The sequence below is a fragment of the Numenius arquata genome, chromosome 6, assembly GCF_964106895.1.
Source record: "Numenius arquata chromosome 6, bNumArq3.hap1.1, whole genome shotgun sequence".
NCBI lineage: Eukaryota > Metazoa > Chordata > Aves > Charadriiformes > Scolopacidae > Numenius > Numenius arquata.
In genome coordinates, this window is record NC_133581.1 from 4,727,918 (window position 1) to 4,754,291 (window position 26,374).

General features: G+C 40.5%; 1 protein-coding gene across 1 annotated transcript in view; it reads right to left on the minus strand.

The window, feature by feature from the left end:
- The window catches only part of ADSS1 (adenylosuccinate synthase 1), a 31,419-nt gene extending 8,150 nt beyond the window's left edge, over window positions 1–23,269 (minus strand). Inside the window, exons 1-10 of the mRNA XM_074149495.1 lie at window positions 22,994–23,269; window positions 9,147–9,249; window positions 7,644–7,706; window positions 6,823–6,873; window positions 6,419–6,485; window positions 4,944–5,051; window positions 4,502–4,583; window positions 3,370–3,496; window positions 2,029–2,183; window positions 725–849 (exon numbers count right to left, since the gene is read on the minus strand). Of these exons, the coding sequence (XP_074005596.1) occupies window positions 725–849; window positions 2,029–2,183; window positions 3,370–3,496; window positions 4,502–4,583; window positions 4,944–5,051; window positions 6,419–6,485; window positions 6,823–6,873; window positions 7,644–7,706; window positions 9,147–9,249; window positions 22,994–23,179 (1,067 nt within the window). The 5' untranslated portion in view covers window positions 23,180–23,269. The remainder of the gene's footprint in view (window positions 1–724; window positions 850–2,028; window positions 2,184–3,369; window positions 3,497–4,501; window positions 4,584–4,943; window positions 5,052–6,418; window positions 6,486–6,822; window positions 6,874–7,643; window positions 7,707–9,146; window positions 9,250–22,993) is intronic.
- Window positions 23,270–26,374: the final 3,105 nt, after the last annotated feature.

Here is a 26,374-nt window from a genome sequence, read left to right on the forward strand (position 1 = left end):
CATACACCAGCTTGATGGCATTATGCTCTCAAACAGTTCCTTTAAATGGCCACTTTTCCTTAAAAATGTCAATTTAAGATATATTTTGAATTACAAAATAATTTATCAACCAAGTCAGTCACTCAGTCCCAATGAAAATAAAACTCAACCCATTAAAAGCAGCATTTATAATACAATATTAGACTACACCTTTGTAAATAACTGAACCTGTCAGGACCGGAATGAGAGCTGTGCCAGCTGCTGTACACTTTGTGTCATCACACTTACTTCACTGAAAGAGGTAGCAGTTCTGAATGATGCAGATTTGGTTCTACAACTACAATCCACCAGAGCCAACCAAAGATCAAAACCAGATGGTTTTAGATTACAACATAAGACAGTATGAAAGCCCTGGGTCAGGAACACTAGAGCAAACTGGTAGAAAACCGATACATTGATCCAATCTACATTGGCCATCTGATGTAAGCAAGTGAAAACATATATGAAAAAAAAAAAAAAAATCACTGCTATGATGTTGTAAAAAATCACTTGATTTGGAAAAAAAAAAAGTCAAAGGAATTAAATTATTATTAGCGTTAAGACAATTCTCAGTTGCCCACTGTGAAATATTTTACTGCTTAAAATGTAACACTTTACTGGACTTATATTAATGTTACCTACATATTTATTCTGCGAAGCACAAAATTATCACTTCCAAATGTAGCGCAAAATCTGTGATGCTTACGCAGTGAATCCGTTGATCATATGAGCATATTTCAAAATGACAAGATCTAACCAGCCACAGCGTCTCTTTCTGCCTGTAGTTACTCCCCATTCGTGGCCACGGGACTGTAAAAGATCTCCAATTTCCTAGAAGACGACAGAAAGAATGCTAATGGCATTTCACTGACAAATAGCAGGAAAACCAAATCTAAACAAATATAGACAAATAGCAGGAAAAATATAGTTGTTCAACTCCAAGGCTTTTTTGTAGGAAGAAAAGAATTGAGTTTTTATTACGAGGGGACTTCGGTGGACAGTAAAGCCCCTCACACACAGGATTTCTGCATTTCAATCACTAGCATTTCCAGGACACTTCTTTAATATGACTATTTCGTGTTACAAGGAGACACCTTTCTTCCTTCTTTATCTGATAGGAAGATTTCCTTGACAATTCAGCCCTGTTTTAATGTTGTTTGCATTTCCTTTCTTTGCCTGATCTTTTGGTATCTATTGTTTCGGGGGGGGGTGAGACTGTAACTGCTTGGGACAACACCAACGCTCACACAACGTGTAGGTCAGACTCCTTGACCGTGCCAAGGAGGTCACAGCCAAGGTTCTTCCACTGTATGAGACTGCTAACTGTTCCCTTCAATCTGCCAGTGTTTATAATGTGTTAAAAATGAAGAAGAAATACTTTACGCTCATGATTCATAAAGTTAAAGGAAATCACCAATTCATTTGAGCCATTAGAGAAAGGATTTTAGTGACTAAATCCTTAGATTAGATTCGGATCACTGACCTAGAGTTTGCTGTGTGTATAGCTCAATCAATACCCCAAGCTTTCTAGTTTCTTGATAATGAGAATACAATAGACAGTTTAAAAGAATCAAAATCTCTCCCCTTCTTTTTATTGCTCAGTTGGTGCGTGACTGGCTGATGCACACACCACATTTATTCTATAAATCGCCCAGAACACGGGCTGTTAAGCACAGAAGTTGTATCTTGTCATTTAAGCTTTCCTGCAATGCACAGTCTCCAACAAACTCTTGTCACTGAAATGCACCTATTACCTAAAATGATGAAATCTGTTTTCACATCATTCGTTACAACAGAAGTGTGGTCACTGTAATGTAAGATCATTGCTTGTGTTTCACTTCTATGAAGGAAAATACCTGAAGTTTATAATGTAATTCTCCTCTCTCTGAGAGCGTGATGGTTTGGCATTATTATTACGGTGTTTATTTATCCCTGGTATACCCTTACCCCATTCCATTGACCTTGTTTTTTGGCAACCACATATACTGCATTTTGTAACATTAAACCTACGTTGATCTGCTCGGTGGGGAAGGCTCCGATTCCCACCCGAGTAGTGTACGCCTTCACCACACCGTACACATCGCCAACGTGCTGGGGAGGAATCCCGAGTCCAGTGCAGACACCGCCTACGGTGCAGTTCGATGAAGTCACGAAAGGATACGTGCCTGTCAGAAACACACAACAGCATGACCCTCTTTCAGCAACAACAAGAAACAAAAACTGATTTTCCTTTATGAGTGGAAAGAAGATTTTTCACCTGTATGTTTGGCTTTAAAAGCTAAATGAAACAGCAGCTGAAGAGCAGGGCAAATTCTTCTTACTACATGTCCCCGTTTTGCTTTTAAGAGAACACATTAAGCTGCTCTTCCCCAAATTGCTTTCTTCTGTAGTGAGTAAGATCCACAGAAATCCCCCCAAAATGAAGGGGTTTTTCCACTCAAATAGCTGACTTATCTTGGCAATTTGCATAAGTGTACTATTAACGAGCATGACAAGTAAATACTACTTTCTTATACTTTACGAGGTATCGAGGATGTGTGATCTGTTCCAACCCGTAAGCTTTTCTGCATTCACCCTTTGCAACTTCCACTGAGGATTGCCCACAAGGGAGAAATTTAAAAGCATCTCAATACCACTGCCATTAGGCATGGGATCTATTACAGGATGCTGCTGCTGCTGCTGAGTAAAGCTTTTTTCACTGTCATATGTCTCACAAAGCGTTTCCACAACGTTCACGGAAAGCCTGGTGCAAAGTTCACAGTCTGACATTCCCAGAGCTCTGCACAAGCAGCTCAGACTCTGCAGCAAATTTTTTAAGCCTTCAGAGCTCATTCATGATCTCTACACCGTGACTCTGGATTGAAGCGTCTCTCCAGCTCTTTGTTTCATCTTCACAGAGTGTTGAGTAGTTTAATTAGACTTTTGGTACGAGAGCAGAGCAGAGATCAAGTGAAGAAGCCAGACTTACAGGTTATCCGCACCAGCTTAATCTTCCCTCCCCTGCAGAGGAATTATTTCAGCAGCACTGCAGTGGGTCCCTGGAACGTATGGCAACACGCACACACATTTTGAAGTAATAAAGACAAGAATATCTGGAGTGATATTTCAACTCCACTGGAATAAACTTCAGTAAAAAGCAATATTTAAACCCTAAGAACAATCCTGTTAATGGTACGATCTCTGGCTTACTGTGCTTTACTTTTGGAAGATCTGTTCCTATGAAAGGAAAGACTATTTCGTTTTTCTATTTTCCTGCTGTTTATAAAGCTAATATAAACACAAATCAAAATAAAGTTAATCAAAGTTAAACTAACCTCTTCGGAGTTCAACTGAGTTTAGAACTTAACTTACCAAAGTCGATATCAAGCAACGCTGCATTGGCTCCTTCAACTAAAATCTTCTTTGGGGAGCCATGAAGAGCTTCATACATAAAATACACGCCATCTCGAACCATGGGTCTTATTTTTTCAGCGTATCCCTGCAAATTTAAGTAGAACTGTCAGCTTCCCCAGAGAATGGCTGGAAGCAGGGAACACTGTGTTCACTTTCAAAACACGAAACACATAGATAACACCTAATACACCAGCTTCAATAACTCTGTTTTACCTGAAAAATCCAACCATTAGCTTATCTTCTATTGAAAACAAGTCAATGTATTCAAACACTCACATAAGAAAACATGACTTGTTATGGCATTAGAATACCATGATTTCTGTACCATTTCTATTCACAGAGATGTTGTATACCTACCTCATTTTGTTGACTTAGTCTCTATATAGTGTGTCTATAGTCTAGACACACTGACAGTAGGACTTAGAAATAGTGCAAGCTCCAAAAGAAAAACAAAAATCCCTACAACAAATATTAAAAAAATATCTTTAAAGGAAGGGCATCAGCTCTGAACAAATACCAGACAAAACCTGGGAAAGATAAGGGATTTTTTTAGCATCCTCTTTTCTTACATATTCATGAAAGAAGATGTTTTACCAGTGGCTCTTCTGAATTTATTTATAAAAAGACATTTTTCTTACAATACCAGGATCTTGAAACACAGCTTCCACAAACAATTCTTCAGTAAGCATGGAAGCCTCTCAGATAGCCTAGCTCAGGCATGGCTGGAGGCTGCTAACTGCATGTGTCACCCTGTGATCTCTCGGCTACTTTAGTAGAGAAGTTATTTTGTAAAATAATTTTTTGTAAAATAACTATTTAAAAAAAAATTTGAAAAAAAGTATTATAGGAGAATTAACTCATCCACAAAATTTATATTAATACCCACAATAAAAGAACATTCTATTACAAAGCATAGCTACTGCTTATTAAATGGCTTTATAATAATGAAGATATGCATTTTTAATTTTAAATAATGAATAAGAAAGTAGTAGTCCTGGTATGATTTTTTTTTTTAATTAAAATAAATATTACTGTTTTCTTCTATACTTTCCTTGAAATTGAACAAATATTTTAAGTGTTAAATCCTTACCTTTAGCTTTTTCAATTGTCCTTCTATATCTATTTCCAATGTGGGAAACATTGACTTGTATTGTTGTGCCAGATTTTTAAATCTGTAAAATATTGAAATCATAACTATGAAGAACACTTTTTGAGTTCGTAGAGCCTTTGGCAAGAAGAACATAACTTCTGTTATACACAGTATATAAAGAGAGCTATAGGGAGAAAATGCCCAGAACTTCAATACCTCAACTAGTGCATTTCCCAATGTACAAAATTTCATTTTAAATTATGAGAAACTCTGTGAAGTACAGGAAATACACACACACATTCTTTCCAGTTTTTCTTTCACCTCCTACACAATTTATATACAAAATTCAGACATATTTAAAAACATCTCCTTAAAAGCAAATCTGTCAGTGAAAAGGTATCACTCTTTTTAAAATAATATTTAGAAATTAAAATAGTTGTACCTTGAAGAAAATTCATCAAAGTCAGAAAGGAGGTCACAAATTCGAAGGCCTGTTCGTGCAGCTTTGGAAGAATATGTTGGTCCAATCCCCTTCTTTGTTGTGCCAATACTAATTAAAAAGAACCCCCCCCCCCAACATGTATATGTATAATATTCTTTAGCATAAATTTAGCATGATAAGCAAAAATACACTTTATGCTAAGTAATTTTATTACAGCTCTTCAATATACCATATACCGGGAGGAGTTCCAAGACATTAGAAAAATGACTAAAGTTCTATAGTAATAACAAATATATAGCAACTTTCATGCTTCAGTGGATTTACATAAATATTGCTAGTATTCATGGTATGCAGTAAAACATTAAGCCTTTGGTCTAGCTGAGATAAGATTAGTTGAAACTATACTATCCTGTGGTACTACTACATCCCTTCGCACAACCAATAGGAAACAAACGTTATTTTCACATTTTCACAGTTCCAGCGCTGCCTCTAATCATAAATAAAAAACAGTTCTGTGAGCAATCAAACTGGTTTCCTATGGCTTTGCCATTATTCATACCACTTCTGTCCCTATGAACTTTTGCTGCCTCCTATAGAATCATAGTTTGGGTTGAAAGGGACCTTTAAAAGTCATCTAGTCCAACCCCCCTGCAATGAGCAGGGACATCCTCAACTAGATCAGGTTCCTGAGAGCTCCGTCCAACCTGACCTTGAATGTTTCCAGGGACGGGGCATCTATAAACCCCCTGAGCGTGGGAAACCCATTCCAGTATTTCACTACCCTCACTGAAAAAACCTCTTTCTTCCTTTATCTTGATAAGGATGAAAATAAAACTGTTTCCCTACCCACATGCCTACTGTTGTGTGCATTTTAGAAATACAGCAATTTTGAGACCTCTACTTGTATGTTAAGTTTGGCTGAAATTATCCAATGGGATCAAAAACTAATAGATGACTAACAGAGAGAAAAATACAGTGTGTTCACATAAACCTTTGTTCTTTCAGAAACTAGAATAACAAAGTTCAAATACTGTGCTAAAGTGCAAGATTTAAATTAAAATAGAAACTAATATCTCCATGAAGTATAAGTGAATATATAATAAATGTTTACAAGCATGGAACCTAATCGTGCCAATACTTCACTGATTCAAAAGAGCATCACTAGACTGATATCAAAATTGGATTGGAAAAGTTATTTTAATGGAAATTAGTTTTGAGGATTTGGTAGGAATTTCAAAATGTCTCTATATGTTGCAGAGAACTGGAAAATGGAAATATGCAAGAATTCATACCGTCTTTTCAGTAATACCTCAGAGTTTGTTCACTAACATAAGCAGGAACAGAACAGAGTCACAGAATTTGTAACATCAGGAAGGCTCTTTAGAGATACACTGCATTTCTGTTTTCCAAAATTACACCAGTTTTTCAAATTTGCATCATTATTAATGATTAATGGAAGTGCTAAAAAGACTTACTTTTTTCCTTCTTGTGCTTGACGTTGCACTTCCTGGAGCCCATCTACTGCCTGGTGAAAATCAAACACTGCAATGGAAAGTCAAATGGACATGATGGGAGACCAAAGGAGAAAAACATTCTTCTTTAAATCCCAGATATCTATAATTTCAAGACTAAGTGCCCTTGTTATCGTTGATAGTGCACAGACCTCCTCATGTGAAAACAGAGCTAGTACCGCTTAAACTTTGTGAAAACTTGAAAACATGGCACTTTAGTGGATACATATTCCATTATTATGTTTCAGATACAACACATGCAAAGAAGCCGTACTAGATCACATATATGACTGCGTGGTGAAGTAATAATGTAGTTTAGCACCATAAACTCATTTATGAGTTTTTTCCCTGCTTCAATCATCACTTACCTATATGTGCTCTATCTGATATAATCAGTCTTTTCTCCCAATCTTTTAAGCCTGGCAGAAAATATAAAGAAAAGTATGATTTCAGCTGTGCTGACTGGTCAAACTTGGAGATTTACTTTTAGTTTATCTATGTCTTTCTTCTAGTTTATATAGCTTCTTGTTAAGACTGTAGACAAAATGGATACAACGTGAATATCAAATATCAGCAGTGTTTTTTGTTAACAAACTTTCCTCATTTTTTACTTTTTCAGCTTTCTCATTTTGGTATGGGACAAAGACACTTCTTAATGCCAGAATGCTGGGGCTTACATGCAATTCTTATTTTAAGGAAAGAGTCCAGTTTAACTTGCTATACGATAAATCACTTAAAGCCCATTTGTGCCTCAGAAGTAGAGAATTTATGTATATAGAATCATAAAAGAATTTAAGATGCAAGAGACCTTAGAAGGTCACCTGGTCCAAAGCCTCGCTCAAAGAAGAACCAATTGAGTTTACACTTGGGCACAGAAATGGGGACACAGAAACTCTGAGTTAAATCATCACAGTTTGAGGTCAAAGGGAGCTTTGCCACTCACTTTAGGATTTTATTTTCTACCTAAGGTGTTATTAAATGCCATAAAACTCCCTGAAAACCCATGAAAAAGATTGCTTTTGAAAATCTGTCTGAAGATTACAACACAACTCAACATTTTAAATACTACTTTCCTCATTCAAAATCCAGAATGTTATTACACTGAATATTTATGGTCAGAAACAAAGGCGGAAAAAAAAAAGGTCAACCTGGCTGCCAATATAAAGGTTAAATATTACTTGATACAAACCTTTCTTTTCATTCTTTTCAGCTTCTTCAAACAGGCCTGGTAAATGTATAACCACTCCATTACCTTTGGGAACATAAACGATTTATTTTAAAGCAAGAAATAAAATATTCTTAGGATGTAAAGGTATGTAAACACTTGCAGTCTGAAATTTTATTTAAAAAATAAGACTAAAGTTTCTCACAAAGCAATCTGGAAAACTTTTTGGATAAATCCTCATTTTGCGTAAGCAGCTACAAGCCTGATACAATCAGAAACAACAGAGCTTACTTGTTCCAGCTGTGAATGCAGGGCCTGCCCCGAAGCCAGCTGAGCTAAGCAGATTCTTGTCTTTCTTTGTGGTAGGACTTTGCACCACCACGACTTCAGCCTCAATTGTTCACTGGTACAAGCTCAAAGAAGTCTGTGGCCTTACAGCACTGACACACAGCCTGTGTGAAAGTACTTAGATTTTCTTCAATATTCATGTATTTGTTTTAAACTTGGCTCAAACGATGCTGTGATACATTAGCAATGCCTTCTCCCTGCTTCTGAGCTACAATATAGAAGGCACAAGGAATACAGAGCATTATGGACGAGAGGTGGAGGATTAGTGATGGAGTGGGCTGAAAACAGCTGCACCTTCCTTCTTGGGAAGAGCAGAAATATCTGCAAGAGCTTGTCTCAGCCTAAATTTAGGATAACTTAAGTTATAGTCTTTACTAACTGACGGGAGGAAAGCGGAAAACAAAATAATGCACTGTATTTAGCAGAGGGGAAAAAAATAAAATATGTATTTTATACATTTCAATCATCTGGAAATTATCAAATGGAACAAAACTGCAACTACAGTTCCACGACTCACTAAAATTTACACTCATTTCTTACACAATCTACATATGCCTCTTCTGTCAGAAAGAACCATGATTTTGGACAAGTATAAGACTTAAATTTGTCTATCACTTAAATATGAGTTTAATGTCCAGTAAGCAATGCAAACTTTTTTTGCAATGCCATTTGCATCAAATAGCTTTACAGTGAAATACAAACATCACTTTCAACAGCTAATAACACAAACAAAAAGGAGACTGGATAATGACCTTCCAGAGCCCTGTAACCTGGGGCCTATTTCTGGAAAGTCAGTAAAGAAATGCCAGAGAGAAACAATATTATTTATTTAGCCTAAGTGCTGGGTTTTGTGTCCTCAAAGTACATTTGTATTTCTGAAAGTATAAAAGGAGTGTTCAAGTGGTGGGTGGGATCCAAACTTGCACCATAAATACAAGAAAGAACACCACAATGGAAAAAGGGGTTCTTACTTTCAGTTTTCTAGTAGCAGACACTAAAGTGACACTGAACATAAAATAACTCTCCATGTTAAAGCAGCAGTGAAATAAAGTCAAGCAGATGAAGCAAATCTGACTGGCAGTCACCTGTATGTTTTCCTTTGTTTGCTACTACAAAATACAGTTGCAGCCACCCACCATGTAATGTTATTTTATTTCATAAATTCAAAAATTCTCTTACCAATAAAAGAAATTGCCTTTGCGTTAATGATGCCACTAGGAAACAGGTGAAAATCATATTCTTTCCCATCAACAACCACAGTATGGCCTGCGTTATTCCCACCCTGCAACAGAGAGAAACATCAGAAGATTAATGGTCTTATACTACCCCTCTAAACTCTCAGCGGCTCATTTGATAAGATCATCTCTTTTTTATTTTGTTTACACATTTGTCTCTTAGGTCACTGCTTTCTCCACCTTAGAGGTTCTTGAGATGATGTAATATTGTAAAATAGGATTCAAAAAGGAAGATTAGGGGACTGAAGGATTGTAGAGTTACAAAGCAGAATGACACCATGGAGTCAAGGCAGGATGGGGCAGAGCAAGAGCAACTGCAGGAGCGGTGGTAGAAGCCAGAAGCAGCTTTCTGGGAACAAAACTGGATGGAACTACCACCCATGGAGTCCCATCTCTGACGTGCCTACACAAGCCCATGCCTTTTGGGCACCTTCTGTGCACAGTTATTTCTTTGGGTCTAAGCCTACAACACCCAGTATTTCTTCTTGAAGCTCTTCCTTCCCACCCACCCACCAACAGCTGCTGCTTCTCCAGCTGTTCAACAGAGAAGGGCTGTATAAAGCTGGGAGCGTATGTAGTCTTTGCAGCTTCACAGAATCTCCCTGTCAAGGGATGATCTTCCCAGTTAGCACAGGATGGAGTTTGCACTTTATGGATGGAGTTAGCACTTTATGGAGTTTGCTACAGCTCGTACCTTACACAACCATCTACAAGACCTGAAAATTGGAACTGGTATTGTCCTCAAAAAACTGAGTTTTCGCAAATAGCTTTAAAAGAGAATAACGGAACAACACAAAAACTTGAAGAGGTGAGTATATCAAGGTCATAAGTTGATTTAAACAGAAACAGTAGAGTTTTAAAAAGTAAAGGTTTTCTTGACAGGCTTAATGTTCATCGCTGTTCTGTCATGATGTAACTTTTTCTCCTACTGATAGGGTTGGGAAATCCGACCACTTGTCTGCTGTGGGGCTACAGGGCCCTCCGTTTCCCAAAATGATTACAAATCTTCAGGTATTTGACATGAGACCTGAATGACGCAGAAGTATCTAGAATGAGGGCATCTACTGGAAGGAGAACCACGACAGTCACGGGTAATTTGCAAATAATGAAGAGTGTTGGCTGAATGAGTGAAGTCATCATATGAAAACACTGAGAAAGGACAGTCATTTATAAAAAATAATAATACAACACATGTTCTTCCAGAGTTTTAATTAAGAGGAAACAACTCATTTGCCCATTTGTTTGCATGTAATACACAGGAAAATGGCAAGCGACATTCCTTTCAAAACGTGGATGTACGCTGAAACACAACATAAGAAAATAAAAGCTACTGGATATAAAAAAAATTAAAAAAAAAATCAAGCTTTTTTTAAGCAGTGGGATGGAGGAAAACATTAAGAAATATGCCTATAAACATGACAAAAGTAATTCTCATGTTTTGGAAGATGTGAGCTCAACAATGAAGTTTAAACAGATAAACCTGCTAAGGGAGAGCCGAGCAGGAGCTGTAACAGAAAAACTGGTGCACACACAAATTTCATTCAATTTAGCAATCTGCTGGGTAGGTAACCCTTGGGCTGGGAGGGACTCTCAGGTGTCTCGTTAATACAGAGTTATAACTTGTTCAGGTAATCCTGAAGAAAACAGACCCATCTTGGGTATTTAGGGTGCTTCTCACATAGAAGCAGCCAATTGTAGGAACCTGAATCTAGTTAAAGGTACTGAACTATCCAGCAGGTTAATAAATCATGCCGGAGACTCCTTTACATGATATTTAAGAGGTCTGAGACTGAACGGATTGCACTGGTTGAAACATCAGTTTATTTTATTATAGCTGTATCAGGCTTGAGAAAGAGGCCAGTAACTTCTGAGACAATAAGCTTTCCTTTTCTCCTTGCCTATAGACACCACCAAGATGGAAACTTTAAAAGAATGGACTCAATTTAACACTGATTTAATCTCTGCTAAAAACAACTTTTGCTTTTCCTGGAAAAATAGGGAACCAGGCTCCTTCAAAAGTATTTGTTGTCACTAATACTATAGTTATATTCTGCTTTTCTTAATCAACACAGTTATGAACAAATGCAATCAGGCTTGAGGACTCACAATCTGAGATAACAGCACTCCTAAATTAGAGTCAGAAGAGTTTTCTTGTGTCCTAAAATTTTAGAAGGTAGGATATACCAGTATGAGGATGTTTATGAAAGACAGTTTACGCTTTTGGAAACTTTCCTGAATAACTGATACCCAAACAAATGGTGTCTCTTTCTTTAGAAAATGCTTAAAAAGGGACATTAATCAGTCAACTGTGAAAGCTGGCATTCATAAAAAAACTGCTGCAGCACAGAAACATCAGATCTGATACATCATTTAATTGTCAAAATCCCTGAATCCACTTTCAGTCCCTCTGGACAGATAATATAAATCAAGAATTCAGTGACAGACCTTATAAAACAGCACTTTCAAATTTGAAACTAGTGCTGACAGCTCTGGAACCATTTTTGTGCTCTGTTTATGTTGGTCTGCATTTCCTAAACAAGTGTCTTCTGAGTGCATTTTTATACAGACCCTCAGGATGCCTCCACTTGGATCAAGAGACCTTTGGTGTCTCTGTTTGGCTCTTGCTTCAAATGCAGCTCTGCTTAATGAGCTTCTGTTTAATATCCAGACCCAGCTCACAAAGTCTCTGCTGTGCACCACTGATCTCACCTGGATTTCATTTATCTTTCATCATTTGCACTTTCCTAGGTCTCTAGAGGTGGTATCTGCCTTCTTTTGTGGTTCTTCAAAAACTTCTCTAACAAAGGCAAAAATTAAGGCAACAACTTCCGACAGATTAATCACCAATGCCACTTTGGCATCATCCGCATTGCAAAATGATGGTATGACCAGAAATAACAATTAAGAGTTCACTTCCAAAATCTGGGAAGCCCGGGCATTCCCATTAAACTACTCTGGTGTGGCAAGTTCTGTTCCCAAGAAGGAACCATGGAGTGAGCTGCTGAAGCTCCAAAAGGCTCGAACATTAGCATCCACTTCAACCTTAAGCTTTCCTTACTGCTCCTGCAGTGATTCCAACATCTTCAGTAGCACTTGGGTCTCTTCTGTTAAACCACTTTAGTCTCTAATGACTCTATTAAAACTGTACCAAATGCAGGATTTCTACCAGGTGCAGGTGATCGGGGCTATCAAATACAGCAAACTGCAATAACGAAGTGGGACTTAAGAACTAGAAAACATTAAGCATGTCAAAGACAACATATACTTTACAGTATATGTTTTTTTACAAAGACAACAGATACCTTACTATAGTAATAAAACCCCTTAAATATACAGCAATACTTTTTGACTGTGCAGCCATGGCTGTTGTTCTCCATATCAGCTATATTGAAGTTTCAGAGCAGAGAAATGCTTGTTTCTAACAGTATTTGGTAGGCGTTAGAAGTTCTTCACATTTAAATCAGGCACCTAAGAAAAAAATAACTTCCATTGATGTCATTCATAGCCTGCAGTGGAAAAATTAGTATTCAGCCTTTTGAAAGTACCTACATTGCTTAACAAATCACTTTTTATTAACTTTGAAAGCGCTAGAAGTTGAAGCTCTATTAACAGCATTAAACATGTATAATTTAATGTATTCTGCTTAAGGAATGCTCTATTACCTTGTGGTGCTGCAAGCTATGCCTCCTTTTTTCTAATATCCAGCAGACCACCAGCAACGTGGTTTAAATTCAACAACCTAAAATGCCTGTCATTCCGGGATTGGAAAACAGACTTTAAGTTAATAGTAAGAACTGCAATATGTTGTTTTCAAGAGTTAAACAACAGGAAACATTTGGCATTTTTTTTTAATTTGTTCTTAAAGAATGTTTAAGTTGGACTGAAATAAAAATTGGATTTTTTTTCTGGATGATTTTAATCTGTATTTTCAGACTTCTAATAATCAAAGTGTAAAGTTACATATTGTCCCAGTACCAGAAGGAGCTAGAGGAATTTTAGTTACCTCATAAAACAGTCTCACTTTTTTTTCAGTACAACAATTTATTTAAAAAGAAAATACATTTCCAAGCTTCTTATGTGGTGATCTACTTGCGATACTGGATTCTTGCACTGAAGTGATGTACTTTGATTATTATTCCATAGTACACAAACAAGAACTGCGTCAATACACTAAACTGAGAAGCTATTACACCTTACCAGCGTTAACAACTGCAGGCTGGTACAAACACTATCTTTCAGGGAATTAATAATTATTATTAACAGGTTGCCAGAAGAGAACACATAGTATTCATCTGTTTAGCAGAACTTACAAAAAGGAAGAAACAAATCCACCTTCCAAAGTGCTCAGCCATTTGAAGGCTGGTGTTTTGTTCTGTATTGTTTTTAAAATCATCGCTTTATCCTCTGTAGTCATAACATCCCAAGGCAGAAACAGAATTTCTACTTAGAGCAGCAGTGAGGCTGTTGAGTACCTGCAGCAGGAACTCTTTTCTCCCAGTCAGCCAGTCTCCCAGTCAGATGCATGTTTGAACAGGAATGAAATCTGTCCTGATGCTCAGATGAGTTTCTGCCTGCTCTTTTGCAGGCGACTGCATTCTGCTTATGGTGGATTCCAGATGCTCTGCTGGTTTCCACTGGTTAGCGCATCTTTCATTTGCTCAGTGCTCCTCACAATGCATAAACATATTTTGATTAACGAACTAGACTGATACCAAAAATCACCACAGCACATATAAAATGCCTTAAAACCTGATGATAATTTCAAACTGTATCTAGAGGATGAACACAAAACGGGTATGTTTCTGATGGAACCCACCCTCTTCCAGTTAGCAACGTTAATCAATACAATGGGGAAAAAATAGAAACTCGTTATTGAATATCTGCAGCTGACAACTACCCTTTGAGCTGTGTACCAGGAGTTTGAGTTCTTTAGCCAATTGGTATATGCACTAAGTGTCTAAACTGTCATGACTAAGTTTAGAATAAATGAATTAAAACCAAAAAGGTAGCCCAAACTTTGGACAGGAGATATCTACGCTAGGAAGCACATGGAGGTGTCTGAACACAGCTTCGGTACTGGCTGATATGCCTAAAGCAAACCTCGTGTGTATAAATGGGAATATCAAGTAGGAGTAGAGAGATTGTATTACCTCTCCTTTTGGCAGTAGTGCAACTGCTACTAGAATACTGTGTCCTTGGTCCTCAGACAAGATTACAAAATGATCCCCTCTGGCATTATAATCTATGAATTTATAATCTATGAATTGGAATACCAGCTACAAACCAACAGTTTGGGCAGTCTGCATCTGAAAACAAATGCTATGATTCCTGTCTATCTCTTTTCACACTAAGTCTCCCAGCTCTGCTAATTCCATCCACTGATGAAACAAAACATCTTCTGAAATTCAACTAAATCGGCAGGCCAAATACCTCTCATCATACTGTGAAACTGTACCATACTTCTTATCTGGATTGAGCCACTTTCTTCCATTTATAGCATTTCATATGTGATTCTGAATAAGAAAGAAGGAGCATCATTATGTAAATTGTTTCTTTTTTCTTTACAATTTAATTAACAATGGCTATTTCTAACTTACATTAGCAACTGCTTGGAACTAACTTGAATAAATGTAGCTTATAAGTGTTAGCAGCATAACTGGCTTTGACATGAACTTTATAATGATATAAACCCATTGCCTTTCATAGAATCATAGAATGGTTCAGGTTGGAAGGGATCTTAGAGATCATGGAGTTCCAGCCCCCCTGCCATGGGACACCTTTCATGGTATTTCTCCTAATTTACACTATTGCAAATGAGTTTAGAACATCACTGGTTTAAAAATAAATAAATAAATCCAACACAGACAAACACAACGCATTTAGTGCTTTGAACACTCACACCCTTAGACACAGTGTCACAAAATCCCCTGTGTGTGAAAGCTGTTGTCATATGACTGGAAGTGCTGTATATTCCAGTCAGGAGGTTGCTGCCATAGATGCTTCTTACAGTTTCCTTTACTCAAAGTTTTTTCTTGCTATTATTTTTTCCAGTTAAACTATCGCCTGATAACCCCCAACTCACTCCAACTCAGTTCCAAAAAGTGGATCATAACTTCTTTTTTAAAACCCAAGCCTTTGGAAAGAGCTGGGTTAGGAAATAATGCGAAGCATACTTAGACCAGAAGAACCGAGGGAGCAGTGATTTTTAAAGCTATGGTGGTGACAAAGAGCTGGAGTAAGTTGCAAGTATTTAACTCCTGACATTCATCATCACCAGCCAAATCTAGTTTGCCTTGCTCTTCTTCCCAAAGAATGTCTGCAATAACGGTTTCAAGGAAGAGCAACTCTGCACAGAACTGCTATGTCCGATTCCCCCATCTGTTCAAGCGTGTCCCTGCTGTGTCTCTTCTCACTGTCTCATAGAATCCACAGGATCTATCCACAAAATCCACAATCCACAGGATCCCACCTTTCCAATTAAAATAGCAATCTCTTCAAAATCTCATGAATTCCCACGAAAGGAGACCTTCTAAAGCCTAGTGAGATAATTAGTATGATTATAAACACAAACACTCCTGAGAAGAACTGCGCAAAACTTTTGACCTTTTTAAGAAATATATAAAATTATTTATAGTGCAAGTATAAAAACCTGAAGCTTATATCATATTTTGCAATAAATGCACTATTTTTCCTTTACTGCAAAAGAAAAGCAACCTTAACTTATATGGATACCTTGGTCTTCCTAAGTATCTGAAAAATGCAACTTGAAAAGCCAGGTCTAATTCGACTCAGGATTTAAACAGCAGTCAGTGTTGTCTTCTCTCAAACTTATGTTCTCTAGTTATTTTCTTTCAAACCGAATTTAAAGTTTTGTCAAACCACTTAAAAATGATCTACTGTGACAGATCACTACAACAAAACACATGCTTAACTTCAGTAGAAGATGGAAAGAAAGTAACGAATTCAAGGTATATTGGTAGAAAATGCTACAGTGGAAAAAGCATTCTGACTAATGTTAGCAAAGTCCTAACATAAAGGAAATCAAACATGAAAAACCTCGACCTGTCTGCTCATCTTTAGTCCTCTCTTCTGAAGAAGCATAGTCACATCCCTGTGGGAAGTAATACGATCCAAGGATATGAACATAAGTTTTCTTATATGTGTAAACAAGTTAACAACAGCTAGTGAGTTACAACAGGGAATCAAACAGAACAGATGTCATTTCAGCTTAATTTTCAGTTGCTTTCTTTTGATGCTTGTAGAGGATAATAAATTTATCAGGCTTTATAAAGGGGATTGAAAATTAAGCTTGCTTTCTTATGGTGATTTGGAAACTTTAAACCTGACCTTCTCATACAGTATTTATAATCCTGGTGGTCCTGAGATGATCTCACTGATGCCCAAAGGAGAGGCCAGTTTAAAATAGCAATGTTACCATGTTGCTCTAAAGCCTAAAATGATAGTGTAGCGTGTAAGTACATTTAAGCAAAATGAAAAGTAGAATTTGGATAAAATACCTTGTAAGTGATGGATTGCTACCAAAAAATGTTTCAATTTTGAAGGGGTGGACTTCTGTATTGTAGCTAAGGAAACCACTCACACTTAATAAGCCCCCTCCTGCATTGAATATCAAACTAAAACTTGTTTTTTTTCAAGGAATCTTGCAAAAAATTACTTAGAAATATGCCTGTACGAATGTACATGTACATTCAAACAGGATTATCAACCTTCCCAAACATTAGAGAAATCAAAAACGACAGTCCTGCAGTCACTGAACACTCACGATTCCAAGGTCATCTATCTCTTCACTGAAGATCATCAAGCACTAAATCATTAGGAGATTAAAGTCTTTACATGCTACTTTATCCTGTAGGGAGAAATTATACTAAATATCAGGGTTAAATCTCACTGAAAGGAGAGCAACACATGATACATACACACAGAAAAAACCAGTAGCCAACAAGCCCCTGTAAATCCACATAACCATCACATAGAACTGCCCTGATTTAATCCCCATTGCAAACAGTTCCAACAGCCCAGGATCAATAGGGACAGTCACGACAATGTGTGACTGCTTCGTCCCACCATGTCAGCAGGACAACAGGGGAATAAAGGAAATCGCCCTGTTTTGCAACTAAACCAGTGACAAAAACTTCGTCTGGCATTTCTGCCATGTTTAGGTTTTATTATTCCATCACTTATATATTCCTTTGCATTCCTCAAAGTACCCATCCTAATATATATAGTATTTACTTTGCATTCATCAAAACACTAGAACAAGGAAATAAGGAAACTACTGGCAATAATATGCAGCAGTGATTTGCACTGTATATTGTATCATAAGCGTTGGGCATGTCCCTTCACCCTTTCTCTGATGTTGCAATGGTATCCCAAAGCCAAAACATTGCTAAGCTTTTCTCACCGATGAGCCCCTCTCAATCTTATTTGTTAACATTTATTACATCAAGAAAACATTCAACGTCCTTGGTGTATGACTTGGGTAAATCTCTTTGGTCCAAACGACTTGACCACAAAAGACCTTCACTGCACTGTTACCTTTTTCAAGCTCCTCAGCTTTTCTTCAGTATTAACATCAACTACAATTTTTCTATCTCAAAAGATCAGATGATCCCTTTTTAAAACCACAGCAATTCTTAACTTGAAAGCAAACTGACTTGGATAGAGGAAGTGTTTTAAAAAGCGACTGCATATTTAGTGAAAAATAAAAGTACATTAATATGAGAAGCTTAAGAAAAGCTATTATTAAACATGTTATGGCAGTCACATTCTTAAAATTTAGCCTTGTTTCTTCAATGCCAGTTCTTAAGGGAATGCCGATAACATCAGACAGGTTGTTTCCAGATGCTAGAAGTGTCACAGTTCTGACACATCCAGCACTGGAACAGCAGTGCCAAGCGAAGGTTTGAAAAAAGTCTTTAAAACTGCCTTGAACTAGTCCCTGCTGCTGAATCATTGTCACCGGTTTCAGTATGAAGTGAAGGAAGGACATGCATTTGTGCAGCAGCTGTTCTATCAGTCTGTTCAGTAACTGAGATCAAACCCACTGCAGATAATGCTTATTATCACAGGGACTCTGCTAATTTACAAGCAACATCATTTGTGTCTTTCACATTGAGCTGCTGGAAAACCTTTGCCTCTTTCCTCCCCTTCAAAATTTTTATCAAATGATTTATGAGCATTTTCCTCCAAGGCTTTGGATGTTTTGTTGAAAAACAACTTATTGCACAAGAAAACTTCACCAGGAAAGGCAGAATTGTTTACTCTCCAGTACAACAGGAATTCCTAGACATTCTTGGCACACCCCTGTACTATGAAAGGGAAAGTGTCTCACAAATAATTTACCATTATTGGCAAAGATGCACGGTACTTATCCTGCCATTTATGCCAATGCATGCTATTTCCTTTTCCGTTTACACCCATAAAGAACTGTACAGTAAACACATCGAGTGAAAAGTTGTTGTTATTATTATGTCTACCTTACACAGTCTCAGCTTAAGGAAAGAGCCAGATCTGTGTGACCACCAGCTGTCCTCAGTTAACCTTGAGGTTACTACAGTTCTACATACAACTTTCTGGGAACAGAGCTGGTTTAAGTGGTGCCTCTGGAAGCACATCACCTCAGCAGCTGTGACAGTTGACTATTTTGTTTGATCATGCTCCAAACCAGGTCTGAGAAATTATCTAATTAAAACCTGGGTTGGTAAAACCAGCCACAAGCTCTAGTTTTGAAGGCAGCCACACAACAATGTATGAGGTGATATGAGAAACGTCCAGCTGGAATGAGAGCTGCCACTGAAGAAGCCACCATGTGAAGCAAAGTTTTGAACAATGCCCAAAACCCACTTCATTAATACAATTATATGCATCCAAATTACTTAAGATTACATTAAGACTTCTCGTTCTATGACAACATGCTAAGAGGCTAGGTAAAAGTGAACTTCCCTCTTCGTGTCTGATAGAGTATCAGCTAGAAGCTTTAAACAAACACACAAAACCTGTGTTGAAAGGAAACTGATATCAAAATGAAACATTTGCAGTTGAACTCTTTGATCGTACCCTTCCCTGAAAATATACCAGGGATTAAAAATATTGCAGTACACAATGCGATAGTTCTATACCCCAGTAGGCCACAATAAGAAAAAAACATATTAGCCTTTATCTTCTGCCTCCAAATGCCTTTGCTTGCTGAAAGAGCAATTTAGAGGAAAAATCATCTCCATTAATAACCTGAACACAGACAAACCTACCTGGTTCTTTAGCAGCCCTAAACTGCCTGTTGTTATTCATTTATTTAGAAATACCTTTTCTGCTTGTTTATATAGGTATGTCTGCCAGCATATCTGGTATTTTAAGGAAGGTAGCCTGTCAAATTCTTGTTGAGCATCATCTACGAGAATATCCTGAGATCTTTTACCCATATTGAAACATCCTCTTTCACAAAGAATGCTTCAAGTATACAGGTGAAACAATCAATTACTGAAGGTGAACTAAGATTTCATATTTAAATTACGTCACGTATTTCAGTGTCACTAATGCGAAAAATTAAGTGAATTATGGTATATTCCATAATTTGTTTGTATGTGTATAATCCAGGTTCTGAGAAAAACAGAAACAACGTGATCAACACATGGAGACTCTTGTGAAATTAAATCCTGAAAACTCAGGAAAATTAAAGAGGCCAGATTTTTAATGCAGAATTTTCTTTATTTAACATATTTTGAAGCTTCCCTTATTCCTGTAAAGGATTCCCTATTCCCATTTGCCTGCTTGCTTTTCTTTCCAGCATCTCAGGAAATACCATTTCATTTCCTCTGCAGGAGTCTAGCTGTCACAGATTTTTCCTCATGAAATCAACATGCTAAAAATACTTGAGAAATGTTCAACGAAAATTATTTCCTTCCACAGAAGTAGTAGGGAACCAGTATTTTGAGAAAGTTCATCAAATTTGACCCTGAATTTAAAATTCTACACAGAAGGGGAGGGGGAAGCAGCTTTAAAAAATGTTAGATCAAAGAGTATCCTACTGTGATAAAGAATTAATCTAGTTGAGGTATTGGTTTAAAAGACATAAACATCCCCCTTTTGGTCATTCATTTGCTACCTTCCCCTACTTTCATTTCACTGGGGACTAAAACAAGCTACTGAACACTGTTTCCATCAATGTCTCAGAAAACAGAGGGGACAGGTTATCAGGAAAAATCCTGATGGAACTTTTTCTGACATTTTCTCTAAAGTCTCTAATAAGGGAGACTTTCAGTGTTTCTTGTTTAAGCCATCTATTCTAGTGGACAACTGAAATCACACTAAAAGATTTTCCTTAGTTTCTAGGAGGAATGTAATGCAAGCAAGATTCTGGTCCAAATGCTGAGTTTTTTTATGGAGTCATTAACATGTCATTAATAAAGATCCTCTCACACTGGTTAGGCCTACAAGTTAATCACCTACCATTATCACACTGAGAGAACTCTAGTTAGTACTGTTCACATGCGTACACACATGCACATATTTTTAGTAAAGAGTCCTGTATGAGTTCTGAGAGGAAAAAAATCATACACTATTACCTACTTGCATAATTGGCTTTGAAAGTACAAAACATTAAGCTATTAAAATGGCCTCTTTTTAAAAAGCATCCTCAAATTCCCGATTTGCAAAAAAACCACTTAAATATTTCTTAAAATGAGTTTTCACTTAAGTTGTATCCTTTTTCTACCCAAAAGTAAATCACTACTCATATTTTCCTCACTTTACACAATGTTTTACCTTCTTCCCTAAACTCTAATCCTGAAGACACTTCCCTTAAATCGGTGCATTCCTAATCCCGTTGTAGTCTCATACCCACTGAGCGCACACATGTATCAGTGAACACTATTCTGAAGAGAGCCCAGAGCTCCTCTAGATCCACCTCCCTTCCATTCCATGCATCCCGGTCTCATCACCAGGCTACAGAAAGATGATCTAGATGTGCCCAGAGGCATATTAAATCATCTAAGCCATCTAGCCTATTGTTAACACACTAACCCTTCCGGCACGCTCACGCTTGCAGTCCTGTATCCTTCAAAGGGTATTCTAAGGCTGCACCTGGTGGCCATCCTTGCACCCAGTTCTGTGGATGGACAGCAAATCCAGCTTGAAAGCAGTCTCAGGGTATCCTTCAAAAGCAGGTCTAAGAAGAACCAATATGACTTCTTGCAATAGTAAACCCATGAGGAAGCACTGTTTGACTGTGGCCTATATGAAATGCTTCTTCTCCTCAGCTAAAACTTTCAAATTTTGTTTTCTCACCAAAGCAATTATGAGACCTGTGTTTAAATTCCTAGAAACAGGTTACCGGAGGGAGAGGGGGAGGGAGGGGGACTAAAGATAGGAAAGGAGCTATAGTCCTGGTAATACATATTCATTAGCTAACTTTTCCACAGAAACTTCTCCCCAAGGTGATTCAAGATCTTGGGAGTTTAATGTCCCAGTTGAAAATACTTCCTCCACCTTCTAAATATTTAACTCACATGACAACATTTATTTACATAATATACTTAATTATACAAACGTCCTTGGATTTACCATCTCAGATTCAAGGATATCTGTACCTTTTCAGTAGCTATCATGCATTTAAAAGCAGAATAAATTTCATGGTACATACCGAGTGAGCTGGACTAAGCTGACTACTTCTTAATGTGGTCACATAGTTTATCAGGACAACTGAACAAATTACTAGCTGTATTGGTCTAATATGTTCATAATTAATGCTTGAAAACAGTTCTTTTAAAAGATATTACTATCATTTGGGATCACCTTTGTGCCTAATTGGGTTTATACTAGGCAAATAGATCATTTTAAGCATCCTTGTATTATATTCAAAAATGCATATAAGCAAAGCCACGTAAGACATTCCTTGTTTTCATCAAGCTGTTTAAATCTTGTACTTTTACGTAACTTGTTTGGTTGGGTTTTTTTTTCCATTTTACTCACGCTCCATTTAAAAAATATTTTTAGAACAAACTTCCAGGCGCTTTGCGGGGAACACAACCTGCCTATCCAAAAAGCCCCCTGCAGTAAAACTTAGGGAAACTCCTGAAGTCTCATCATCACCAGCTGGTCTTCATGCCGGCTCGTAACATTATTTTTTCCTCCCCCCGCCGCCCTCCACCGGAGGGGCACCAAGCCCGGAGACACCAACCCCCTCAACAAGCAGCGTTATAGCCCTCTGCGAACAACAAACCCCTGGCCGGGACCTGGGGCTTTGCTTCCCAAACAACCCAGCGCCGGGGAAGGGCCCGGAGCACGGCCCTTCGGCCGGGCCCAGCCACCCTCCCCGGGCAGCGCTTGCCCTGCCCGCCCCGCCTCAGGCAGACGGGCCCCGTCCCCCCCGCCGGCACCTCGGGATCCTATGTCGCTTATCGTGAAGGGTCAGCTATTTATATTTATAGATCAGGGCTTTTTCTTTCCGAGTGGCATTTCGAGGCGCTGCCGGGGAGGGTTGGGGTGGGGGGGGGGAGAAGGGCACATGCCTGCCCACCGGGGCGCATTCGCGACCCACCGCTCTCTGCCGGAGAGAGCGAGCGGGGAGGGGAGGAAGAAAACCGCGAGAAGCGGGAAAAGATCAAGGCAGGCAGGCGGAGGGAAACAGGGCTGGGGGAAGACGGGGAGAAAAGGGAGACCAGCAAGGGGGAGAAAGCGGGGACCCGCAAGGGAAGGAGGGCGCCGGGCTGAAGGGAGCGGGGAAGAAAGCGGGGAGCGCCAGCCGGAGCCGGCCCGGCCCGGCCCAGCACCCACCTGGCACCGGCACACAATGTCCGACTCGGTGGCCAGCAGGTCGACCACCTTGCCCTTGCCTTCGTCCCCCCACTGCGCCCCCAGCACCACCGTCACTTTGTTACCGCCCGGCTCGCTGCGCGCCCGCTTCAGCCCGCCGCCGGCGGGGTGGCTGCTGCGGTCGTTGGACGCCCGGGTGCCCGACATGGTGGGTGGGAGGGTGGCTGTGGCTGGAGCCGCCGCCGCCGCCTCGCTGCGCCTCGCTCCCCCACCGGCGCCGAGCCCAACCCCTGCGTGCTGCCCGCGCCGCGCCGCCGCCGCCGGCCTTTAACGGCGCCTCCGCCCGCCCGCCCCGCGCGGCGCGCTGACGTGCGGGCCCGGAGGCCACCGCAGCCGGTCGGGCTCACACACCCACAGTCCCCACAGAGAGCAGCGGTTTCTTCGCACACACCCACTGTCTCCACAGACACCCCCCCGAGTCTCTTCACAGACACCCACGGTCTCCACACGCTCCTCCGCAGTTTCCATACACACAGTCTCCTCAGGCACCTAGTCTCCTCACGCACCCACAGTCTCCTCACACACACACACACACACACAGAGTCTCCACAGGCACCCACAGCCTCCATACGCTCCCCTGTAGTCTCTTCACACACACACAGAATTTCCACAGGCACCCAGTCTCCTCACACGCACCCACAGTCTCCTCACACACACACACACACACAGTCTCCACAGGCACCCACAGCCTCCATACGCTCCCCTGTAGTCTCTTCACACACACACAGAATTTCCACAGGCACCCAGTCTCCTCACAAACGCACAGTTTCTACAAACACCCAGAGTCTACACACACACACACATACACACACACAGGGTCTCCAGAGGCACCCAGACTCCTCACACACACCCACAGTCTCCACACACACACAGAGTCCCCACAGACACCCACAGTCTCCATGCACACCCCCACAGTTTACACACACACATGCACAGTCTCCTCACACACCCAGTCTTCTCACACACACCTGCAGTCCCCACAGACACCCACAGTCTCCACAGACACCCCCACAGTCTCTTCACACACACACACAGAATTTCCACAGGCACCCAGTCTCCTCACACATGCTCACAGTCTACACACACACACACACACACACAGAGTCTCCACACACACATACAGTCTCCTCACACTCGCACACCCTGACCCCTGAGGCCGGGGGGCTGTGACACTGTGAGACACACAGTCCTGAGGCACACACGCGTGACAGGGGCAGCTCGGAGGGACATGGGCCTGTGTCACCCGCTTGTCTGAGGCAGCCCGGCCTGTGGTACAGGCGGACAGACAGACGGACAGAGGTTAGGCTGGGTCACACGGGTCTGCATCACCGCGAGGCACACTCATGTGAGGGTGTGAGTCGTGTGGCTGTGTCACTGTCAGGGGTCTGAGGCATGTGGCAATGTGACAGAGAGACACCACACACGGGTACAAGACGTGCAGCTGTCACAACAGTCTGAGGCCTGTGGGGCCATGTCACGGGGACATACGGACACATGCTGTCCTGAGGTGCGTGACTGTCACTGGGAGACGCACGAGCAGCGCGGAGGTGTGTGTGACAGGGACACAACGAGACGGACCCAGGTGCTGGTTTTGGGTACAGGGTCTGTGTCACTGTGAGACACACACAGAGTCCTGTGTCGTTGCTAGACAGACAGACAGACACTGAGTCGAGGAACACAGGCTGCTGTCTCTGCAAGACAGATGTTGCTCTGAGGCATTTTGGGCTGTCACTGTCAGACACACAGAGAATGGCACAGGTAGAGTAGCCTGATACGTGCCTGGGTACACTCGGAGTACCCCGTGGTATGTAACAGTGGGAGAAGGACAGGCACACAAGCTCCTCCAGCACACACGGGTCATGAGACACAAACATCCACCCGCTGGCCTGAGGGACGTGGGCAGGCGCACTTGGAGTCTGACAGAACACACGCCAGCCAAAAATACATCTGACTGTTGTTCCTGAATGGGCACATACCCCCTTGACAGGCACATACATACCCTGTCCTGGTGGCTTGAGACACAAGACCATTTTGGCAAGGCACAGGTGCACACCTACGCATACACTCACACACCGAGTGTTCACTGAGAGAAGACAGGACTGTCGCTGCGAGACAAATAAACAAGCAAGGAGCTGTGTCACAGGGACAGATTTACATGCCTGCTTATCTGCTGCGACAGGCGAACTGACTGTGCACCCATAACCCCTTCCCCACGCACGAGCCATACCCTCAGCGTGACGACTTCTGTCCTCTAGCTCCAGGCACGTGGCACCATGTCCTTAAAAAAAAGCAACTTGGAAGGTGTAAGCTCACGGAGTAGTCTGAGGCCCACGCGGCTGTATTAGCACGAGGCACATACACACACATATGAGCTTATGTATGTGCATGTATAGAAATAGAATAGATCATATTCCAGACTACAGCACCTTGTAATCATTCGTGGTGACAAACAGATCAGACATTTACTCTACTTCATTTCTAGCATTTGCAATATTTCCCCTAGGAAAAGGAGTAAAGGAAGATTAAACACTGCGTACTCCAGCTGAGTGCTTGGCATTGATCAGGGGAGGTGATAAATACAGAAGAGAAGACTGGAAGGGAGCTTCTGATGTTTGAACCTCGTTTCTCCCGCTACTGCAGTCAACTAGCTCGAGAAGTGGGTCCATGTGAACCTCATGAGGTTCAACAAGGCCAATTGCAAGGTCCTGCACCTGGGTCGGGGCAACCGGGGGATGAAGGGAGCAAGATCAGCCCTGCCAAAAAAGGGCTTGAGGGTGTTGGTGGATGAAAAGCTGGACATGAGCCAACAATGTGCACTCACAGCCCAGAAGGCCAACTCCGTCCTGGGCTGCATCAAAAGAAGCGTGGCCAAAAGGTCGAGGGAGGTGATTGTGCCCCTCTACTCCGCTCTGGTGAGACCTCACCAGGAGTACTGCATCCAGCTCTGGAGTCCTCAGCACAGGAAGGACATGGACCTGTTGGAGTAGGTCCAGAGGAGGCCACAAAAGATGATCAGTGGGCTGGAGCACCTCTCCTATGGGGACAAGCTGAGAGACTTGGGAGTGTTCAGCCTGGAGAAGAGAAGGCTTTGGGGAAACTTTATTGTGGCGTTTCAGTAATTAAGGGGGCTTGTAAGAAAGATGGAGAGATATTTTTAGCAGCGCCTGTTGCAATAGGAGGTAATGGCTTTAAACTAAAAGAGGGCAGATACAGATTAGATATACGTGTTTGCTCTGTGGTGAATAGAATGAAATGAAATGAATGAAAAGTGTTTGCATCTTTTATTAGACTGACCATCTGATCTGATAAACATGGACAAACTTGAAAGCATATGAAGCTTTA